At 42.5% G+C, this 24,460-nt stretch overlaps 1 protein-coding gene across 14 annotated transcripts in view; it reads right to left on the bottom strand.

The window, feature by feature from the left end:
- The window catches only part of spag17 (sperm associated antigen 17), a 428,416-nt gene that overhangs the window by 171,803 nt on the left and 232,153 nt on the right, over positions 1 to 24,460 (bottom strand). For all 14 annotated transcript variants that reach the window (XM_068040791.1, XM_068040788.1, XM_068040787.1 and 11 more), the window contains 3 exons: positions 5,293 to 5,406; positions 1,698 to 1,906; positions 1,275 to 1,401 (listed from right to left, as the gene is read on the bottom strand). In XM_068040791.1, coding sequence (XP_067896892.1) covers positions 1,275 to 1,401; positions 1,698 to 1,906; positions 5,293 to 5,406 — 450 coding nt within the window. The remainder of the gene's footprint in view (positions 1 to 1,274; positions 1,402 to 1,697; positions 1,907 to 5,292; positions 5,407 to 24,460) is intronic.

Below are 24,460 nucleotides of genomic sequence, written 5' to 3'. Positions count from 1 at the left end.
TCCAAGCCCCTAGCACTATGTGAGACCCAGTCAATATAGGGGAAGTTAAAATCACCCACCACTACAACCGTGTTACCTTTACATCTTTCCAAAATCTGTCTACATATCTGCTCCTCTACCTCCCGCTGGCTGTAGGGAGGCCTGTAGAAAACCCCCAACATCGTAACTGCATCCTTCCTATTCCTGAGCTCCACCAATATTGCCTCGCTGCATGACCCCTCCGAGGTGTCCTCCCGCAGTACAGCTGTGATATTCTCCTTAACAAGTAATGCAACTCCTCCACCCCTTTTACATCACCCTCTATCCCGCCTGAAGCTTCTAAATCCTGGAACATTTAGCTGCCAATCCTGTCCTTCCCTCAACTAAGTCTCTGTAACAGCAATAAAATCATAGTTCCAAGTACTAATCCAAGCTCTAAGTTCATCTGCCTTACCTGTTATACTTCTCGCATTGAAACAAATGCACTTCAGACCACCAGTCCCGCTGTGGTCCGCAACATCTCCCTGCCTGCTCTTCCTCTTAGTCTTACTGGCCTTATTTACTAGTTCCCCCTCATTTATTTCACTTGCTGTCCTACTGCTCTGGTTCCCACCCCCCTGCCACACTAGTTTAAACCCTCCCGAGTGACATTAGCAAACCTCGCAGCCAGGATATTTGTGCCCTTCCAGTTTAGATGCAACCCGTCCTTCTTGGACAGGTCCCATCTGTCCCTGAAGAGATCCCAATGGTCCAGATATCTGAAACCCTCCCTTCTACACCAGCTATTCATCCACGTGTTTAGCTGCACTATCTTCCTATTTCTCGCCTCACTGGCACGTGGCACAGGGAGTAATCCTGAGATTGCAACCTTAGATATCCTGAGAACAATTTTTTTTTAGAAAGTAAAAATAAATTTAAGTGCAAAGAGAAAAACCAACTTGCCAAGGTGTGAGGGTGTAGGCCCACAAGTCAAGGGTTTGGAGACCCCTAGCCTAATCAAGGTCAAATTCAGTTCTTGATAAAGAAGCATCAAAGTTAAGCCTTTGTTTGTTAGTAATGTCTATGGTGCACAATTATTCTCATATTGTTTAAGTTGCTGTGAGGAAAAGATGAAAGAATACTCCTGAGTACAAATAATAGATCATTAGCAATGAAACACCACAGTGAAATATCCTTTTTAATTTTTAAGGGCCTGTTTATCCACTTTGATTGAATAAGGTGTAAAGGTATGTATGAGAATAATTTTGTGATCAAATATGGCAAACAAATTTGAAAGATATATTAAAAAGACGGACCTATAGAGTCCTCGGTGAAGTATGTTATTAACAGTCCATCTGGAGAACATGCATTCAGACACAGGAATACTGAAGGTTCTGGACCATCTTCTGAAGGGGCTGCAGGTTCATGCTCTTCAATTTCCACCTGGACAGGGAAGCATTGATTACATTCACAGAAAAGCAATGGCTGGTCTGTAGCTGGTCAAAAAGCAAGATTACCTACCCAATAGAACCATCTTTATTCTTTGAATTTGGAGCATCCTCTATATATTGTTGGAATGGGCCCAATTATTAGTAATGATAGCAGAAGAACTGATGATATAATACTGGCGAGGAAATACCTTAAAGATCACTGAAAAGAGTGAAACATCCTAGCGATTGTTCTGGTTGCTCTGAATAACATATCAAAATCATATGAAGTGTAATGAATACAAAATATACCTTTGGTTCTTCTTTTAGTTGCTCTGGTTCCTCTGCTGCTGGGCTTAAACTAGTTTCCTTCTTTTGCTTGCCCTTTGCTGATTGAGGATTTTTGTTCTTGGTGGACTTATCTGGCTTACCAGTAACTGACGGAGTGACAACGGGAACTGGTGTAAGGGTTTGGACAGAGGGAATACGCAAAATATCAGCCAGTACGGGATCTTCCTTAACTATAAACAGAATTTTTAAAAGTGAGTGCATGTACAATGCTATTCCCTATGTACAATATCATTGTTTATTCTGAATGCTACAAATTTCATGGATGTACAGTACATATTCTACATGATTCAACATCACTTCAGACTACCTGTCCCCTACAATCTGGAGAAGTATATTGTGGCACAGGGATTGTAACAATCGGTTCCTCGTTGCATGTGCGTATGTCTATCTTTTTGTAAGGTGCACCAAACAGCACTCTAGTCAGAAAATGCCAATTTTAAATAAAATAAAAATGAATGAACAGAATATAGTTTTCATAGCTACATTCAATTAAATCCTCACCACAAGACCCGGGTTCAATTCTGGGTACTGCCTGTGTGGAGTTTGCAAGTTCTCCCTGTGTCTGCGTGGATTTCCTCCGGGTGCTCCGGTTTCCTCCCACAAGCCAAAGACTTGCAGGTTGATAGGTAAATTGGCCATTAGCAATTGCCCCCAGTATAGGTAGGTGGTAGGGAAATATAGGGACAGGGTGGGGATGTGGTAGGAATATGGAATTAGTGTAGGATTAGTATAAATGGGTGGTTGATGGTCGGCACAGACTCGGTGGGCCAAAGGGCCTGTTTCAGTGCTGTATCTCTAAAACTAAAACTATGACTTTGCCTCCCCTTACAGACTAGAATCACAGAATCGTTACAGTGCAGAATAAAGCCTAGCTCAGGCATAAAATTAAAACCTGACCCGGGCCCAACCCGACCACAGCCAAGCTGAACCCGACCTAAGCCTGAGCTCTTTAATTTTTTTTCGCGCCCGACCCGACCTGACACGAATCTCCTTCATCTGTTCTGGCAGCAGGCTATTTCTGCAGCTGGAGTTGTGGGGAATCATGGGTAAGCCTGATCCCGTGACTTCCCAGAAGCAGTGTCCAGCCCGACCTGACCTGAGCCCGAATGCTGGACTCGGAATTTTGACCCGACCCGACCAGAACCCGACACATGTAGTTGGGTCTAGTTGGGTAGCCGAGCTTTAGTGCAGAAGGAGGCCATTTGGCCCATCGTGTTTGCCCTGGCTCCCTGAAAGACCAATGCCCTCAGCTCCATTTCCCTGCCTTCTCCCCATAACCCTGCACATTCTTTCTTTTCATATAAACTAACTCAAAGAACAAAGAACAAAGAACAAAGAACAGTACAGCACAGGAACAGGCCATTCGGCCCTCCAAGCCTGCGCCAATCTTGATGCCTGCCTAAACTAACACCTTCTGCAACTCTGGGGCCCATATCCCTCTATTCCCTTCCAATTCATGTATTTGTCAAGATGTCTCTTAAACATCGCTATCGTATCTGCTTCCATCACCTCCCCTGGCAGCAAGTTCCAGGCACTCACCACCCTCTGTGTAAAGAACTTGCCTCGCACATCCCCTCTAAACATTGCCCCTCGCACCTTAAACCTATGTCCCCTAGTAACTGACTCTTTCACCCTGGGAAAAAGCTTCTGACTATCCACTCTGTCCATGCCGCTCATAACTTTGTAAACCTCTATCATGTCACCCTCCACCTCCGTCGTTCCAGTGAAAACAATCCGAGATTTTCCAACCTCTCCTCATAGCTAATGCCCTCCAGACCAGGCAACATCCTGGTAAACCTCCTCTGTACCCTCTCCAAAGCCTCCACGTCCTTCTGGTAGTGTGGCGACCAGAATTGCACGCAATATTCTAAGTCCCTAACTAAGGTTCTGTACAGCTGCAACATGACTTGCCAATTTTTATACTCTATGCCCCGACCGATGAAGGCAAGCATGCCGTATGCCTTCTTGACTACCTTATCCACCTGCGTTGCCACTTTCAGTGACCTGTGGACCTGTACGCCCAGATCTCTCTGCCTGTCAATACTCCTAAGGGTTCTGCCATTTACTGTACACCCCCCACCTGCATTAGACCTTCCAAAATGCATTACCTCATAGTTGTCCGGATTAAACTCCATCTGCTATTTCTCTGCCCAAGTCTCCAACCGATCTATATCCTGCTGTATCCTCTGACAATCCTCATCATTATCCGCAACTCCACCAACCTTTGTGTCGTCCGCAAACTTACTAATCAGACCAGCTACATTTTCCTCCAAATCATTTATATATACTACGAACAGCAAAGGTCCCAGCACTGATCCCTGCGGAACACCACTAGTCACATCCCTCCATTCAGAAAAACACCCATCCACTGATACCCTCTGTCTTCTATGACCGAGCCAGTTCTGTATCCATCTTGCCAGCTCACCTCTGATCCCATGTGACTTCACCTTTTGCACCAGTCTGCCATGCGGGACCTTGTCAAAGGCTTTATTAAGTCCATATAGATAACATTCACTGCCCTTCCTTCATCAATCATCTTCGTCACTTCCTCAAAAAACTCAATCAAATTACTAAGACACGACCTCCCCTTCACAAAACCATGCTGTCTCTCGTTAATAAGTTCGTTTGTTTCCAAATGGGAGTAAATCCTGTCCTGAATAATCCTCTCTAATAATTTCCCTACCACTGACGTAAGGCTCACCGGCCTATAATTTCCTGGATTATCCTTGCCACCCTTCATAAACAAAGGAACAACATTGGCTATTCTCCAGTCCTCTGGGACCTCACCTGTAGCCAATGAGGATGCAAAGATTTCTGTCAAGGCCCCAGCAATTTCTTCCCTTGCCTCCTTCAGTATTCTAGGGTAGATCCCATCAGGCCTTGGGGACTTATCTACCTTATAAGTTATAGTTCTTAAGCTAACTAGCACTAATCTTTTTCCTCACTGGGTGTATGCATACATGCTTCAGCTTGAAGCCTCATGGTCTTCTTCTCGTTAATTAAAAGGTGAAACCTCGCTAGCTGCCTCTAACTGACTTCTCCAGAAAGCGATAATGAAGTAAAGGCTGACCTCTCCCTTAGCTGCATGTGGGCCAACGACTGGCTTGCTGAACTGCCAAAATTACTACCTTGTGTTGGCACTTACAGCAACTATATTATCTGTCTAATCATATGAATTAAAAACCCATTGAGGGTGCAAGCAGCTCTGAAATGTGCTCAATGGCTTTCCATATGTTATGCAAAATCAGATTCAATGACTCATTTCATTACAGATTAGAAGAGTATGCTGAAATTTTGGTGTTAATTCTTTGTAAATTACACCTGATTTATTATAAATAATAAATTAATACATAACTAATAACACCAATATATAAAATATAATGTAATCCAAAATCCTTTCTTGATCAAAATCTGTAAAATCTGCTGTTAGTGAAACAGTCTACAGTCTCCTGACTTACTTCCAGGTAGCTCAATTCTGTATATTCTATTGTGCCAAATCCTTACCCACTTCATAGAAATCAATTTCATTTTGCACTTTAATTTGTTATTACTTCACCTTTTTTCTGTGCTTTTGCAGGGGCATGTTTGCTGAGAGTTACAGTTATTCCATCATCAAGGATAGCTGAGAATGATCTAAATTTGCTGATGGATACTTCTGTCCATTCTTCCTCTGCAAGGATTAGATAATTGCAGAATTAAATACCCCAAAAATAGAACAGCTCAGATTTTGCCATGCTAGTCATCCAACATTTTACCCTTCAAGTTGCTCAGATACTATTTAAATAAAATGATCCAACTGCACTTTGAAACAATTATTGTAGTAGTTTTCTCATGATACAATGGGGCAATAATGTGGTTCTGCTGCAGTGATGCCAGGACTGCTGTTTACAGGCACAGTGCCAAATAGAGTAGTGGGCTGCCTTCTTGAGCAGCTGCAATCAATATGGTGAAGGTGCTCCCACAATGCTATTAGGTAGGGAGTTTCAGGATTTTGACTCAGTGACGATGAGGGAATGGCAGACTAGTCCAAGTCAGGGTGGTGTGTGACATAGAGGGGAATTTACAGGTGTTGGTATTCCCATGTACTGCTCCCCCTATTCTTCTAGGTGGTGACAGTTGGGGTTTAAGAGGTGCTGCCAAAGAATCCTCAGTGAGCTGATGTAGCGTATCCTGTAGATAGTGCACATTGCAGCCACAGTGCACATTGATGTGCTGCTGAGCTGCACTGTTCTGTCCTGAATGTTATTGAGCTTCTTGTGTAGTTGCAGCTGTAGTCATCCATGCAACGTAAGAACATAAGAAATAGGAGCCGGAATAGGTCATTTGGCCCCTCGAACCTGCTTCGCCATTCAATAAGATCATGGCTGATCTGATTGTGGCCTCAATTCCACTTTCATGCCTGCCCCTCCCACAACCCTTGACTCCCTTGTCAATCAAAAAGCTGTCTAACTCGACCTTGAATATATTCAATGGCCGAGTCCCCACAGCTTGCTGGGGAACAGAATTCCAAAGATAAATGACTCTCTGAGAGAATAAATTCCTCCTCATCTCTATCTTAAATGGGAGACCCCTTAACTTGAAATGTGCCACTTAATTCTAGACTCTCCCACAAGGGGAAACATCCTCTCAGCATTTACCCTGTCAAGCTCCCTCAGAAGCTTACACACTTCAATAAAATCACCTCTCAATCTTCTAAACTCCAATGGGTATAGGCCCAACCTAGCAACCTTTCCCCATTAGACAAACCCCTCACCTCAGGAATCAGCCTAGTGACTCTTCTCAGAACTGTTTCCAAGGCAAGTATTTCCCTCCTTAAATAGGGAGACCAAACTGAACGCAGTACTCGAGGTGTGGTCTCACCAATGCCCTGTACAGTTGTAGCAAAGCTTCCCTACTTTTATACTACATCATCCTTGCAATAAAGGCCACCATTCATTTGCCTTCCTAATTACTTGATGTACCTGCATGCTGACTTTTTGTGATTCATGTACAAGGACACCCAGGTCCCTCTGTACTACAGCATTCTGCAGTCTCTCTCCATTTAAATAATATTCTGCTTTTCTATTCTTCCTGCCAAAGTGGACAACCTCACATTATACTCCATCTGTCAGATTTTTGCCCACTCACTTAATACATCTATATCCCTTTGCAGACTCTTTGTATCCTTCTCACAACTTGCTTTCATACGTATCTTTGTATCTCAGAAAATCTGGCTACAATACAGTCAGTTCCTTCATCCAAGTCATTAGTCCATTGCACCCTCCAGTGCAAGTATATCCTTTCTTAAATGTGAAGACCAACACTGCACACAGTATTCCAAATGCAGTCTCACCTAAGTCCTATACAATTTTAGTAAGACTTCTTTATTCCTGTTCTCCAATCCCCTTGCAATGAATACCAACATGCCATTTGCCTTCCCAATAGCCTGCTGCACCTGCATGTTAACTTTATGCATTCCTTGTAGAAGTGCACCAAAGTCTCTCTGAACATCAACACTTACCAGTTTCACACCTTTTAAAAAATATTCTGCTTTTCTATTTTTACGACCAAAGTGAACACCTTCACACTTCCCTACATTATACTCCATCTGCCATCTTGTTGCCCACTCACTTAACCTGTTTATATCTCTTTGCAGCCCCTCTGTGTCCTCCTCACAGCTTACCTTTCCACTGAGCTTTGTATCATCAGCAAATTTTGATACATTACTCTCTGCCTCTTCATCCATGTCACTAATTATAGAGGATAAATAGCTGAGGCCCCAGCACTGATCCTTGCGGCACCCCACTATTCGCTGCCTGCCAACTTGAAAATGCTCCTTTTATGCCCACTCTCTGTTTCCTGTCTGTTAACCAATCCTCTATCCACACGAATATATTACCCCCAACACCATAAGCCTTTATCTTGCCTATTAATCTTTTATATGGCACCTTATCTAATGCTTTTTGGAAATCCAGGTATAATACATCTACTGGTTCCCCTTTATCTACCCTACTAGTTACATCCTCAAAAAATTCTAATAAATTTGTCAAACAGGATTTCTCTCAGTAAAACCATGCTGACTTCTTGTAATCATACTATGCTTTTCCAAGTGCATTGTTAAGATTTCTTTAATAATAGTTTCCAGCATCTTCCCAACGACTGACATTAGGCTAACTGGCCTGTAGTTCCTTGTTTTCCCTCTACCTCCTTTCTTGAAAAGCGGTGTTACATTTGCCACTTCCAATATGACGGAACCATTCCTGAATCTAAGGAATTCTGGAAAATCATAGCTAGCGCATCCACAATCTCTGCAACTATCTCTTTTAGGGTGTAGGTGATCCAGTCCTGGGGACTTGTCAGATTTTAGTCCTTTATGTTTCTTCAACACTTTTTCTTGGCTGATATCAATTTCCTTAATTTCCTCACTCTTTATAGCCTCTAAGCTATTGTCTATTTCTGATGTGTCTTCTCCTATTTCCGCTTCTAAGGGACCAATGTCTACTTTAGCTACTCACTTCCTTTTTATGTACTTATAAAAGCTCTTACAATCTGTTTTTATATTGCTGGCTAGTTTACTCTCATATTCTATTGTTCCCTCTTTATCAACTTTTTGATGGCCCTTTGCAGGTTTCTAAAACACTCCCAATGCTCAGACTTGCTAGTACTTTTTGCAACATTGTAAGCCTCTTCTTTTAGTCTAATACTCTCCATAACTTCATGAGTGAGCCACGGATGGGTCTTTCTTGATGAGTTTTTGTTTTTAAATGGAATGTACTTTTGTTGAACCCTTTGAATTGTTTCTTTAAATATTTCCCACTGTTCATTTACCGCCACACCTTTTAGTCTATTTACCCAATTAATCTTAGTCAGTTCTCCACTCATACCTTCGTAATTGGCTTTGTTTAAGCTCATTATTTCCCAGTGGATCTTTTACTATGACATTGCTAATTAACCCTGTTTCATTACACAGTACGAGATCTAAGATAGCTTTATCCCTAGTCGGTTCTACAACGTATTGCTCCCAGAAAGTGTCACAAAAACATTCTACAAATTCATCTTCTAGACCACTGTTGCCAATTTGATTCTCCCAGTCTATATGCAGATTAAATTACCCCACAATTAATACATTATTTTTGTTACAAGCTCCAATAATTTCCCATTTGATGTTCTGTCCAATAATATAACTACTGTCAGGGGGCCTGTCAACTACTTCCACCAGTGTTTTCTGACTCCTGCTATTTGTAATTTCCACTCAAATTGATTATATTTCATGATCTTCTGAGGCCAGATCCCTTCTTAATAATGTCCTTATGTCATCCTTTATTACCCCATCTCCTTTGCCATTCTGTCTGTCTCTCCGAAATATTGTGTACCCTGGAATATTCATTTCCCAACCTTGATCTCCTTGTAACCATGTCTCATTAAAGGCAATTAGATCTAGATCATTTACTATATCCAGTATGCAGTATTCTTGATGTCTCATGGAGTGAATTGAATTTGCTGAAGACTGCTATCTGTGATGTGGAGATCTCAGAAAAGGGTCACCTCCTCAGCACTTCTGGCTGAGAATGGTTGCAAATATTTCAGACTTGCCTTTTGCACTCTTATTTTGGGCTCTGTCATCACTGAGAATAAGGATGTTCATGGACCTTCCTCCTCTAATTAGTTGCTTAAGTGTCCACTACCATTTGTAAATAGATGTGGCACGGCTGCAGAACTTTCACTTAATCTGTTGGTTGTAGGATTCCTTACCTTTGTCTATAGCATGCTTTTGTTGCTTCACATGTAGGCCGCCCTGTGTTGTAGTTTTACCAGGTTGGGATTGCATTTTCACGTACACCTAGTTCTGCTCCTGGTGTTTTCTCTGCACTCCTCATTGAACCAGGATTGGTCATCTGACTTGATGGTGATGGAGTGAGGGATATACTGCCCCATGAGGTTACAGATTGTGGTGGTACACAATTCAGCTGCTGCTGATGATTGCTAAGACGGCTCATCGATGCCCAGTTTTGAGCAGCTAGATCTTGATCTATCCAACTTATCGTGGTGGTATTGCCACGTGACATGATGGAGAATGTCCTTAGTATGAAGACAGGATTTGGTCTTCACAAGGACACGTTTACCAATGCCATCATGGACAGATGCATCTGTAACAGGTAGATTTGGTGACAGCAAAGTTAGGTAGGTTATTGCCGCGAGTTGGCCCTCTCGCCATCTGCTGCAATCTCAGTCTAGCAGCTATGTGCTTCAGGACTCGGCCAGTTCTGTTAGTGGTTACTGCCAAGACACTCTTTGAAGTCCCCCACCCAGCCTACATTCTGTGCCCTTGCTACCGTCTGTGCTTCTTCCAAGTGGTGTATGCCACAGAGAAGTACTGATTCATAAGCTGTGGGAAGGCACAGGTAAGATGGTAATTAATTGGTTGTTTCCTATCTGCCAACAAGCCCACACCTATTCACAGCATACTTCATACAAAAATCTCATAAAAGGTACTGATTTGAAACAGTCATTTCCTAGCTCAGAATATCCATTAATTAAGGAGTTTTTCTCTTACGGGTTATCAGGGATGACAAAATTCCAGCAAATGGCAGATTTACAACATTGGGGATTTTGGAAATCCGCCATTGGCTTCTCTCTTTCCGACCTTAAAAGACCGTTTTTTTTAAAATTCAGAACTGTCGGTGAACTGACAGGATCACTAGTCTTGTGCCTTCTTGAGAAGGACTCAAAACTTGACTTATCCCCTGCTCTCAGTGCACATTTCACAGTTTGGACGGCACTGCATGTGCTAACATTCATTCGGGTAGACCCAGAGTCAGTGATATTAGCCATGGTGCTGAAAGAACCTTCAACCATAGGTCCATGGAAGTAGTTCATCAAAGCAAATACAAGTCTGCAGAGTGTGTTGTGCTGGCTCCCCCTTGTGTACTCCATTCCACCATAAGGCTAACCTTCCTTCCTTTTTGTATTGGGACAACTGTTTGTCTGTATGGAATTGTCTGACCTCCAGATTGAACCTCTCTCACAGTGTCCCCATCCAACTCCCACCAGCATCCCCCCAAACACTGTACCCCATCCAACTCCCCCTCACCACACACGCTGTACCCCATTGAATTGCCACATCCCCCTCTCCCACACACTGTATCCCATCCAGCTTCCCCCGCACACACGCTATAATCCATCCAACTCCCCCATTTCACACACACACTGCACCTCATTCAATTCCTCCCAACACACACAGTACCCATCCAACTCCCCCACACCACGCACACAAAGTACCCCCTCCAACTCACACACTGTACCCCATCGAACTCTCCCCACACACACTGTATCCCATCCAACTGCCCCCCAACACACATATAAACACACAAACAGAACCCCAAGTACCTCCTCCCCCTCAACATGCACACACACAGTACCCCATCCAACTCCCCCCACTGCACACACACTGTACCCCATCCAACTTGTGCAACTTTGTGGTTGGCAAGCTAGTGAAATGTGTAAAAGAGGCCCAGAAGATGTATGCTGGAGAGAAATATCAGAGTAGAAAAAAAGAAGAGGAACAGAGGAAAGGGCTAGAAATCGCACACGAGAAACTGGCCAAAAAATGCTCTGCCAAAGCAGTTATGATGATTGCTGCTAAGAAAGCTAGAAAGGTCCATGTTTCAGCACTGCATTCATCAGCTAAAGGGAAAACCTAACCAGCCAATTAGCAATGTTTGTAACACTTTATCACAGATTTGTGTACAAAGCAGAGAATATCTCAAATTATGTGCTGATGTGAAGAAAACCTATATAAATGCCAAAACCAACTGGCTGAATGAAAGAACTGAAGAAGTAGAAGAAGTTTTCAAGAATGGTAACACCAAGAAAGTATATCCACTCGTCAAGGTCATAGATGGTAAGAAATATATAAACCCAGGAATAGGTATCAAGGATGAAAACGAAGACTTATTATGATACAGAAGATCAGGCTGAGATGGGAAAATTACTGCAGGAAACTGAAGAAGAACTAGAATATATTGTGACAAAAACCATACCTACCAAACATGGGACATATTTTGTCAGATGGAACATTTTGAACTGTCACTGGATTTGAAATAACTTGTTTACAGAGACCACAGCAGTGGCTGAAAACATGGCTGCACATTTGCATTCTAAAAGACAGTTGAATAAGAGAGACAATGGAACTGCTCCCTGATTCAATTAACCAGATGGATTTTGATCAGGAGACATTGAATGTGTAAAAGGCCAGCATTCCCCCGCACCCCGCCTCCCCCAACCCCAACGTCCCCCTCACTGAGAGTGTCTGCCAAGCCTGGGGGAAAATCCACAAACCTCGCCGGGCAGGTTGTTCCAAATATGGAGCTAGTCACATGACTAACCTGCTGGCCAACTTGGAGTTTTTTGAATTGTGCCACACAGTTGGAGAGCAGATTGCAACTGAACTTGAAGAAGAGAGCACCTATCTCTCTCTCTTTCCCTCTCTCTCGTGCAAAGTTCCAGGGACCTATGGAAATAACTCCAGCCTCAAGAGAGAAGACTCCTGCAGCCTTCTGTGCCAGCCAAATAAGTGAAAGTATGCATTGGGCCCCAAAGAGGACTGCAAGACTTAAATTCAATCAAAGGCTTTACTTCAATCAAAGGCTTTACATCGACTCCCAAAATGAGTAACTGAACTCCATATTACTTCAAACCTCTCCTCTTTAACTCTTTCTCCTCCTCTGTCTCTATTTGTATATGTGTTTATCGTGTATGCTTGCTAGCATGGTTGCGTCGCATATTTTTAGTAGTTTTAACTGAATTAGAGTTTTAAGGCCAATAAACTTGCACCTTTCTTGTTTAAATCTAAGAGAACCTGTCTAGTTGAATTCTTTGCCATTACAATCAGAGGGCAGCGAGCAGGGATTCACTGAGGGAAAGTTAAAACACGGTGTTTTAAAAATCGAAACCCTGTTACGGCCAAACTAGGAAGAGGCTGAGAGGGAACCTCTAGACCCCTTTCTCACCTAGTCGCAAAGATATAAACAACAAAGATTGGAAGTTAAAACAAGAACTAGAACTGAGGTACTGAAAGATGAGTTAAGAAAAGCTATAAAGAACATTGAGTGGAACGTACGAATTAGGAGGATTAGGCTACTCCGCCCCTCGACCCCCTCCGTCAGTCAACAAGATCATGGCTGATCTGATTGTAACCTCAAATCCACATTCCCACCTAACCCCAATAACCTTTCAATCCCTTGCTTATCAAGAATCTATCTACCTCTGCCTGAAAAATATTCAAAGACTCTGCGTCCACTGCTTTTTGAGGAAGAGAGTTCCAAAGACTCACAGCCCTCTGAGAGAAAAAATATCTCCTCATCTCTGTCTTAAATGGTTGACCCCTTATTTTTAAACAGTAACCCCTAGTTCTAGATTCTCCCACAAGGGGAAATATCCTTTCCACATTCACCTTGTCAATACTCCTCAGGATCTTATATGTTGCAATCAAATCGCGTCTTACTCTTCTAAACTCAAGCGGATGCAAGCCTAGCCTGTCCAATCTTTCCTCATAAGACAAACTGCCTATTCCAGGTATTAGTCTAGTAAACCTCCTCTGAACTGCTTCCAATGCATTTACATCCTTCCTTAAATAAGGAGACCAATACTGTACACAGTACTCCAGATGTGGTCTCACCAATGCCATGTATAACTGAAGCATAACCTCCCTACTTTTGTATTCAATTCCCCTCACAATAAATGATAACATTCTATTAGCTTTCCTAATTATTTGTTGTACCTGCATACTAACCTTTTGCGATTCATGCACCAGTCCACCCAGATCCCTCTGCATTTCACAGCTCTGTAATCTCTCACCATTTAGATAATATGTTTCATTTTAGTCCTCCTGCCAAAATGGACAATTTTACATTTTCCCACATTATACTCCATTTGCCAGATCTTTGCTCACTTACTTAACCTATCTATATCCCTTTGTAGCCTACTTATGTCCTCTTTTATTCGACATTAATTAAGAAAGTAATTAAAGTAAATTAACTAATAGCATAAGTAACAATAGCAAGACAGGTGTTATGTTGCAGCTGTGGTATGGGAGAGCTTTTAGATGCCAAGGTAATCCAGGACAAACACATCTGCAGAAAATGTAAGCAGCTGGAGAAATTCCAGATCAGGATTATTGATCTGGAAGCTGAACTGCAAACACTGCACAACATAAGTGAGGGGATGAAATACCTGGATACTTCGTTCCGGAAGACAGTCACACCTCTTAGAACAGGGTTATCTGCTTTGGTCAGCAGTGAGTGACAGGAGGATTTGACTGTGAGTGAGGCAGGTAAAGGGACTGAGCAAACAGTAGTGGAGGAGCCTCAGACTATGTTATTGTCAAACAGGTTTGAGGTGCTCTCAACCTGTGTGGACGAAAGCGAGGTCTGCAAGGTGGGTGAGCAGACTGGCCATAGCACTGTGGTACAGGAAGCCAATCAAGTGGGGATGCAAAAAGGAATGTAGTAGTAGGGGATAGTGTAGTGAGGGAGATTGACACTGTTCTGTGCATCCGAGAGTGTGAGTCCAGAAGGTCGTGTTGCCTACCTGGTGCCAGGGTTCAGGACATCTGCTCAGGGCTAGACAGGAACCTGGAGTGGGAGGGGGAGGATCCAGTTGTCATGGTCCACAATGACAGAGGTAGAACTAGGAAAGAGGCTCTGCTTAGATAGTATGAGGAGCTAGACACCAAATTGCAGAGCGGAACCTCAAGGGTAATAATCTCTGGATTATTATCTGAGCCACATGCCAATTGGCAGAGGTCACATAAGATTAGTGAAATTAATATGTGGCTCAAAGACTGGTGTGGGAAAAGTGGGTTTCAGTTTGTTGGGCACTGGCACCAGTACTGGGGAAAGTGGGGGGGGGGGGGCTGTACCGTTGGGACGGTCTGCACCTGAACCGTGCTGGGACCAGTGTTCTACCAAACCATATAATTAGGGAAGTAGAATGTGCTTTAAACAAAACAAGGAGGGAGATGGATCAACCTTGGGTAGATGTAGCAATTCAAGGGGTATAGTCAAAGCAGGAAAGCAGAATAGTAATATGGGAAATGAAGGCCAGAGGATGGCAGGAAGGGACAGAGAGAAAAAAACTAAGACGCCACCAACAGATGCTACAAAGATAACAAAAAGACAAAACGAAAGACTCTGTATCTGAATGCATGTAGCATTCATAACAAAGAAGATGAACTGATAGCGCACATTGAAGGAAATAAATATGATCTGATAGTGATTATGGAGAAGTGGCTGCAGGATGACAAGGATTGGATCCTGAATATTGAGTGGTATATGACATTTAAGAATAATAATAAGCTGGGTAAAGGTGGAGGAGTAGCACTGTTAATCAAGGCTGGCATTGGTGCAATAGTTAGAGGTGACCTTGGTTCAGGAGATCAGGACGTAGAATCGGTTTGGGTGGAGATGAGGAATACTGGGGGAAAGAAGTCACTAGTGGGAGTCGTCCACAGGCCCCCTAATAGTAATCACAATGTAGGATGATATATACAAGAAGAAATATTGGGTGCTTGTAATAAAGGGACAGCAATAATCATGGGTGATTTTAATCTACATATAAACTGGAAAAATCAGATTGACAATAATAGCCTGGATGATGAGGTCATAGAATGCTTTTGAGATAGTTTCTTCGAGCAGCACGTTCTGGACCCAACCAGAGAGCAGGTTATATTAGACTTGGTACTGTGTAATGTGGCAGGATTATTTAATGACCTCAGAGTAAAGACGCCTCTAGGTAGCAGTGATCACAATATGATTGAATTTTACATCCAGTTTGAAAGTGGGTCTAAGACTAATATTTTAAACTTAAATAAGGGCAACTATGTGGGCATGAAAGCTGAGCTAGCTGAAGTGAACTGGGTTACTCGGCTAGGAGATAAATCAATAAAGAAGCAGTAGCAGACATTTAAGGGGATATTTCAGAATACTCAGAATAAAGATATTCCTACTATAAAGAAAAATTCTAAGGGGAGGACCCACCATCCATGGTTAACTAAAGAACTTAAGGAAAGCAACAAACTTAAGGAAAAAGCATATAATTGCGCAAAGATAAGTGGCAGGTCAGATGATTGGTCAGAATATAAAGAATAAAGAATGACTAAAAGGTTAATCAGGAGAAAGAAATTAGAGTATGAGAGGAAGCTAGCTAGAAATGTAAAAACAGATAGCAAGAGTTTCGACAGGTATTTAAAAAGGAAAAAAGTAAGCAAAGTTAGTTTTGGTCCTCTAGAAAGTGAGAATGGGGGAGTTATTAGTAGATAATAAGGAAATAGCAGATGAAATGAATAAATATATTGCTTCTGTCTTCACTGTAGAGGATACAAAAAACATTCCAGTATTAGCTGTAAATCAGGAGGTGAAAGGAAGAGAGGAACTTGTGAAATTACAATCACCAGGGAAACGGTACTGAGCAAACTGATGGAGCTGCAGGCTGACAAGTCCCTGGGTCCTGATGGGCTTCATCCCAGGGTCTTAAAAGAGGTGGCTAATCAGGTAGCAGATGCGTTGGTGTTAATGTTTCAAAATTTGCTGGATTCTGGAAAGATTCCATCAGACTGGAAAGTGGCAAATATAACCCCTCTATTCAAGAAGTGGGGGAGGCCGAAAATAGGTAACTATAGGCCAGTTAGCTTGACGTCTGTGAGAAAGGTGTTAGAATCAATCATTACGGAGGCTAAGCTGGGCACTTAGAAAAACTCAAGGTAATCGGGAATAGTCAGCATGGTTTTGTGAAATGGAAATCATGTTTAACCAATTTGTTGGAGTTCTTTGAAGGAGTAACTGGAACTGTGGATAAAGGGGAGCCCGTTGATGTACTGTACTCGGATTTCCAGAAGGCATTTGACAAGGTGTTACATAAAATGTTACTGAACAAAGTAGGAGCTCATGGTGTAGGGGGTAACAGATTAGCTTTGTTAGTAGATTGGCTGGCAGAAAACAGAGAGTATGCATAAATGGGTCCTTTTCTGATTGGCAGGATGTGACGAGTGGAGTCCCAGAGGGGTCTGTGCTGGTGCCTCAACTTTTTACAATTTATATCAATGACTTAGATGAGGGGAGTGATGGCATGGTAGCTAACTTTGCAGATGGCACAAAGATAGGTAGGAAAATATGTTGTGAAGAGGACATGAGGAGGTTCTAGGTTATAGATAGGTTGAGTAAGTGGGCAAAAATCTGGCAGATGGAGTACAATAAAGAACAACGAACAGTACAGCACAGGAACAGGCCATTCGGCCCTCCAAGCCTGCGCCGATCTTGATGCCTGTCTAAACTAAAACCTTCTGCACTTCTGGGGACCGTATCCCTCTATTCCCATCCTATTCATGTATTTGTCAAGATGCCTCTTAAACGTCACTATCGTACCTGCTTCCACCACCTCCCCCGGCAGCAAGTTCCAGGCACTCACCACCCTCTGTGTAAAGAACTTGCCTCGCATATCCTCTCTAAACTTTGCCCCTCGCACCTTAAACCGATGTCCCCTGGTAACTGACTCTCCCACCCTGGGAAAAAGCTTCTGACTATCCACTCTGTCCATGCCACTCATAACTTTGTAAACCTCTAACATGTCACCCCTCTACCTCCGTCATTTCAGTGAAAATAATATGGGAAAATGTGAAGTTGTTCATTTTGGCAGGAAGAATGAAAAAAGCAGAGCATTACTTAAACAGAGAACGATTGCAGAATTCTGAGGTGCAGAGGGATCTAGCCAAAGACTTGCAGGTTGATAGGTAAATTGGCCATTATAAATTGCCCCTAGTATAGGTAGGTGGTAGGGGAATATAGGGACAGGTGGGGATGTGGTAGGAATATGGGATTAGTGTAGGATTAGTATAAATGGGTGGTTGATGGTCGGCACAGACTCGGTGGGCCGAAGGGCCTGTTTCAGTGCTGTATCACTAAATAAAAAAATATTCTAGTGCATGAGTCACAGAAAGTTACTATGCAGGTACAACAAGTCATAAAGAAGGCTAATGGAATTACGAGAGGATTTAAAAATAAAAGTAAGGCTATGCTTCAGATTTACAGGGCATTGGTGAGACCACATTGCGAATACTGTGTGCAGTTTTGGTCCCCTTATTTAAGGAAGGATGTAAATGCGTTGGAGGCAGTGGAAAGTTTGGACAGACTGGGCTTATTTTCACTGGAGTTTAGAAGAGAGAGGGGAGACTTGATTGAAGTATACAAACTCCTGAATGGTCTTGACAAGGTGGATGTGGAAAGGATGATTCCTCTTATGGATGAGTCCAGAACTAGGGGTCACTGTTTTATAATTAGGGGTCGCCCTTTTAGGACTGAGATGAGGAGAAACTTTTTCTCTCAGAGGGTTGTGCGACTTTGGAACTCACTGCCTCAAAAGGTGGTAGGGGCGGGGTCATTGAATATTTGAAGGAGGAGGTAGATAGATTCTTGTTAGGCAAGAGAATCAAAGGTTATTGGGGGTAGATGGGAGTGTGGAATTCAAGACACAAACAGATCAGTCATGTTCTTATTGAATGGCAGAGCAGGCTCGGGGGGCCAAATGGCCTACTTCTGCTCCTAATTTGCATGTTCGTCTGTACTTCACAACTTATTTTCCCATCTATCTTTGTGGCATCAGCAAATTTAGCAACCATACCTTCGGTCCTTTCATCCAAGTCATTTATATAAATTGTAAAAAGTTGAGGCCCCAGCACTGATCCTTGTGGCACACCACTCATTACATCTTGTCAACCAGAAAGTGACCCATTTATGTCTGCTCTCTGTTTCCTGTTAGCTAGCTAATCTTCTATTCATGCCAATATGTTATCTGCTACATCATGAGCTTTTAGTTTTTTGCAATAACCTTTGATGTGGCACCTTATCAAATGCCTTCTGGAAATCTAAGTACAGTACATTCACCAGTTCCCATTTATCCACAGCACATGTTACTTCTTCAAAGAATGCCAATAAGTTGGTTAGACATGATTTCCCTTTCACAAAACCATGTTGACTCTGCCTGATTACCTTGATTTTTCAAGGTCTTTAATAATAGCTTCTACCATTTTCCCTATGACAGATGTTAAGCTAACTGGCCTTTCGTTTTCTGCTTTCTGTCTCCCTCTCTTTTTGAATAAAGGAGCTACATTCGCTATCTTCCAATCTAATGGAACCTTCATCGAATCTAGGGAGTTTTGGAAAATTAAAACCAACGCATCAACTATCTGACTAGCCACTTCTTTTAAGACACTAGGATGAAGTCCATCAGGACCCAGGGATTTGTCAGCCCGCAGCTCCGACAATTTGCTCAGTACCACTTCCCTGGTGATTGTAATTTTCTTGAATTCCTCCCTCCCTTCCATTTCTTGATTTACTGCTATTTTCTGGGATGTTACTTGTATCCTCTATGGTGAAGACCGATGCAAAGTACCTGTTCAATTCATCTTTCATCTCCTTATTTTCCCTTATTAATTCCCCAGACTCACTTTCTATAGGACCAATGCTCACTTTGTTAACTGTTTTCTTTTTTAAATAGTTATAGAAACTCTTAATATCTGTTTTTATATTTCTAGTCAGCTTTCCCTCGTACTCTAATTTTTCCCTCCTTATTAATCTTTTAGTCATTTTTTGCTGCTTTTTATATTCTGTCCAATCTTCTGACCTGTCACCCATCTTCGCACAACTATATGTTTTTTCTTTAAGTTGGATACTATCTTTAATTTTATTAATTAACCACAGATGGTGGGTCCTCCCCTTGGAATTTTTCTTTCTCTTTGGAATGTATCTATTCTGTGTATTCTGATATATCCCCTTAAATGTTTGCCACTGCGTATCTATTGACCTATCCCTTAACCTAATCTGCCAGTTCACTTTAGCTAGCCCTGCTTTCATGCCCTCATAATTGCCCTTATTTAAGTTTAAAATACTAGTCTTAGACCCACTTTTCTCTCCCTCAAACTGAATGTAAAATTCAATCATATTATGATAGCTGCAGCCTAGGGGTGCCTTCACTATGAGGTCATTAATTAATCTGATCTCGTTGCACAATACCAGGTCCAGTATCGCCTGTTCCGTCCGTTCTGTGGTTGGCTTCAGAACATGCTGTTCTAAGAAACTATTCTGAAAACATTCTATGAATGCCTCACCTAGGCTATCTTTGCCCATCTGATTCTTCCATTCTATATGTAGATCAAAATCCCCCATGATTATAGCCGTACCTTTCTGACAAGCTCCCATTATTTCTTCCTTTATACCCCGTCCTAACATGTGGTTACTGTTAGGGAGCCTGTACACCACTCCCACAAGTGACTTCTTACCTTTATCATTTCTCATTTCTATCTAAACCACTTCTGCATCCTGGTTTCCTGATTTAGGTTATTCCTCTGAATTACGCTAATATTTTCATTAATTAACAGAGCCACCCCTCCACCTTTTCCTAGCTACCTGTCTTTCCTACATGTCATGTACCTGTCAATATTCAGGTCCCAATCCATGTGTTCCTGCAGCCATGTCTCTGTAATTGTTATCAGATTATACTTATTTATTTCTATTTGCGCTATCAGTTCATCTGTTTTGTTTCGAATGCATTAGACATAGAGCCTTTAGTTTTGTCCTTTTATTATTTTTGTAACCTCTAGCCTTCTCTGCTGGTTTACTCTTAGATTTGTACTCATTGTCCTTTCCCGTCACAGTCTGTTTATCATTTCCCATTGTTACGACCAGGTGAGAAAGGTGTTCCTTTCAGCCTTCACCTGGTCTTACTGTAACAGCATTCAATTTTAAACACATCTTGTTTTGAGCTCCCCCTTGGTGAATTCCTTGTTCACCACTTTCCAATTATAAGGCAAAGACATGAGCACAAATAGGCTTTCTTAGATTTAAAGAAGAAAAATGAAATTTATTGAAACTTAAACTCTAATTTGGTTAACGTCTATGGATACACGCCGTGCCCCACGCTAGCATGCACACATGATACGCACATGCAAATAGAGACAGAAAAGAGCAGAAAAAAAGTAAAGTGGAGAGGTTTGAGGCAATATCTGAAGAGTTTCTTGTTACTGTGCTTCGAGCTCACTGTAGACTCCTTTAGTAGGTAGTTCCTGCTTCTCGTTGGGGGCCAGTATTCTTCTTAGATCTTGCTCACTATGTTACAACCAAGTAAGAAATGTGTCTAGGGGTCTTTTGCTGTCTTTACCTGGTGTCATTGTAACAGGGTTTTATTTTTAAACACACTGTGTTTTGAGCTCCCCCCTTTTGCGAATCCTTGTTCACAGCTTTCCAATTATAAGGTAAAGAAACCAACACACCAGGTTTTCTCAGGTTTAAAGGAGAAAGGTGAAGTTTTTAATTCTTAAACTCAAACTCTAATACGGTTCATGCCTAAGGATATACGACGCACCCAAGCGAGCATGCACACGTGATATACACATGCAGATAGGAACAGAAAAGAGAAGAGGAAAATATAATAGAGAGGGGTTTGAGGCAATATCAGAAGAATTTCTTGTTTATTGTGCTTCGAGCTCACTTGATTGTAGGTAGTCTTGCTGTTCGTGGGGGCCCCGTATTCTTAAACCTTGTTCACATAGGAGACTTGTCTCTCTTTGAGGTTCACATGTTTTCACAAGATTCAATTCCATGGGAAAGAGATGGAGGCAGGCAAGACTGGGGAGGTTCTGCTTCAGTTCCAGGAGCACATGGCTTTCTGATTACAAATTCCTTGTTGGAAGTTCAAATTCAATACTCCAACAGTCAGTCAGTCAGGTGACTAAAACTGGTCTGACCACTTCTTCTGTGTTTGTGGATTCTGCTATCTTAGCAGTCAACCTGGAATGCTAGCTCCCCCACCTTCAACATCTGGTAATCAAAAGTTCATTGTTGGTTGAATGTGTCAGGGCATGGTCCTTTGTCCCTTGATCCAACACTGTCTGTTATTATGCAAATGTCTTTCCAGTCAGGGGCTTGCAATTTTAAGTTTTAATGTTCATGTGGCGAAATCATGTCTGCCTCAGTCTTGGCAGGTGGGGAGGTTTGCCTGACAACTGTAGGAGACTTTTCTCTCTTGGGGTTCATATGGCTTCAATGTATTCCAAAGCTGGTGGGAAAGAGATGAGAGCAGTCAGGAGAGAGATGTTCTCAATCGAGGAGCTTTCTGCCAGTTCAAAACTCTATGGCAAGCTCAAATTCAAAAAAAACCTCAGGTGGCCCAGCAGGTTAGTCATATGACTAGCTGGTGTGACCACGTCCGTTTGTGTATTCAACCATCTTAGCAGTTAACCTGGAATGCGAGCTCCTCCACCCTCAACGTCTGATAGTCAAAAGTCCATTGTGGATTAAACTGGAGCAGGAAGTAGCCGCTTTGTCCTTTCCAAGTACTGTCTGTTAATATGCAAAAATGTCTCTCCAACCAAGGATCCATTTTTTTAACCAGTTCTATCTTCACTCCAGTAACAGTTTATAATTAATGTTTATGTGGCAAATTAATATTCCTCATTCTTGGCAGGTGGGGGCCTGCATGACACCATATTAATACCTTTCTCTCTTGCCTTGTCTCTATTCTTTGATTTACCATATTTTTCCCAAATTTGATCCCTTGCCCCCACTATTTAGTTTAAAACCCTTTCTACTTCCCTACTTCTGCAGCTTGCTAGAACACTGGTCCCAGCACGGTTCAGGTGTAGACCGTCCCAATGATACAGCCCTCATTTTTCCCATTACTGGTGCCACTGTCCCACTACCTGGAACCCACTCCCATCACAACAGTCTTTGAGCCACGCATTCATTTCTCTAATCCTATTTGCCCTATGTCAATTTGCACATGGCTCAGGTAATAATCCAGAGATTATTACCTTTGAGGTTCTGCATCTTAATTTGGTGCCTAGCTGCTCATACTGACTGTGCAGAACCTCTTTCCTTGTCCTGCCTATGTCATTGGTATCTACATGGAACACGACAACTGGATCCTGCCCCTCCCACTGTAAATTCCTTTCCAGCACTGAGCCAGATGTCCTGAACCCTAGCACTGAGTAGGCAACACAGCCTTCTGGACTCTCGCTCTTTGCTGCAGAGAATAGTGTTAATCCCCCTCACTGTACTGTCCCCTTTTACCACTACTTTCCTTTTCTCTCCCCCTGCTTGAACGGCTTCCTGTACCATGGTGCCTTGGTCAGTCTGCTCATCCACACTGCTCTGTCCATACAAACAGCAAGAACCTCAAAGTTGTTGCTCAATGGCTGCTCCACTCCCACCTTCTTGATCCCCTTACCTGCCTGACTCGCAGTCATACCTTCCTGTCCCTGACCACTGACCAAAATAGACATTCCTATCCTAAACAGTGTAACTGTCTTCTGGAACAAAGTGTCCAGGTAACTTTCCCCCTCCTTGATGCATCGCAATGTCTGCAGCTCGGCCTCGAGCTCATCTACTCTGAGCCGAAGCTCCAGAAGCCGCAGACACTTACTACAGATGCGGTTACCATGGATTGCTATGGCATCCAGGAGCTCCCACATACTGCAGCTGTGACACATCACCTGTTCTGACATCTTTATTCTGTTAATTAAATTAAATTTATTTTCCTTAATTTATCGCTCCCTTCTTCACTGAACTCCCTCACTCACCAAACCCCCTTCTTGACACACTGTGCACTCAAGCAGTACTCAGTGCAGACAAGCAGCACACAACACAGACAAGCAGCACGCAGTGCAGCCAAGCAGCACTCAGAGGCCCCTGAATTTATACTCTCTGAAAAACAATATGAGTCCCCTTTGCTAGAGTTCAGAAACCAGTTTAAGCTAGCTACCTAAGTAGCCAGCTACAGCTACTCTCAGAGAGCTTGTATATCCTCATTTTGAACTGTAAAAAACTTAGCTTGCCTCTTATATAATAATTTTAGTTAATTGCTAAATGTAAACAAAAACTAGACTTTAGAGAGATTAACTCTTAAAATCCCATCACTCACCAAACTCTCAGAAGGACCAGATCAAATACCAGCAAAGCACTAAAAACGGAAGATAAAACAGTGGCAGATGCAATGAAAGAAACTATTGATGATACATGGACAACAGGTGAATGGGCTTGCAAGTGGATTACTTGATGTCATCAGTTACTGCCAACTCACTGTGTGAACAGAGAAGTGGCAGGGAAGCAGTTTGGCTTCATTCCAGGAACGGGTACGACTGACGCCATGCTCAGAAAGCTCATGGAGAAATGTGAAAACAAACAGGAATCCCAGCTTTGGCTCATGTATATAGACTATGCCAAAGCTTTCAAAACTGTCCAGCATGATGCTGTATGGAAGACACTTATAGACTTTGGTGCACCCAAACATCTTGTTTGGCGATTAAAAGAGCGATACAGAAATGCTTCACGAGTTGTCAGAGTTGGTGATGAGCATACAAACCAATTCCAGTTTGAGAAGTGAGTCAGGCAGTGGTGCCTTCTGTGACCCATGCTGTTTACCACTCTGGGAGAGAAGATAATGAGAATGGTGTGGGAAGAAAGTTAGCAAAGAGATGTGGCTGTATGAGGAGGTCGTAGCATATGGAATCTCAGGAATGCAGACAACAATACACTCATAGCCAGAACAAAGAAAGAGCAAGAGACTATGGCAGACCTAATAAAAAGAGTGACTCTTTTGGACTGAACATAAATGAGGCAAAGACCAACGTTATGGCTCTAAAGATTAGAAGCACCAAGATAGAGGCAGTGGACAAATTCAAGTACCTTGGCTTGATGATA

This window comes from Heterodontus francisci, chromosome 10 (assembly GCF_036365525.1).
Source record: "Heterodontus francisci isolate sHetFra1 chromosome 10, sHetFra1.hap1, whole genome shotgun sequence".
NCBI classification, from domain to species: Eukaryota; Metazoa; Chordata; class Chondrichthyes; order Heterodontiformes; family Heterodontidae; genus Heterodontus; species Heterodontus francisci.
This window is presented reverse-complemented; position numbering and strand designations above follow the sequence as displayed.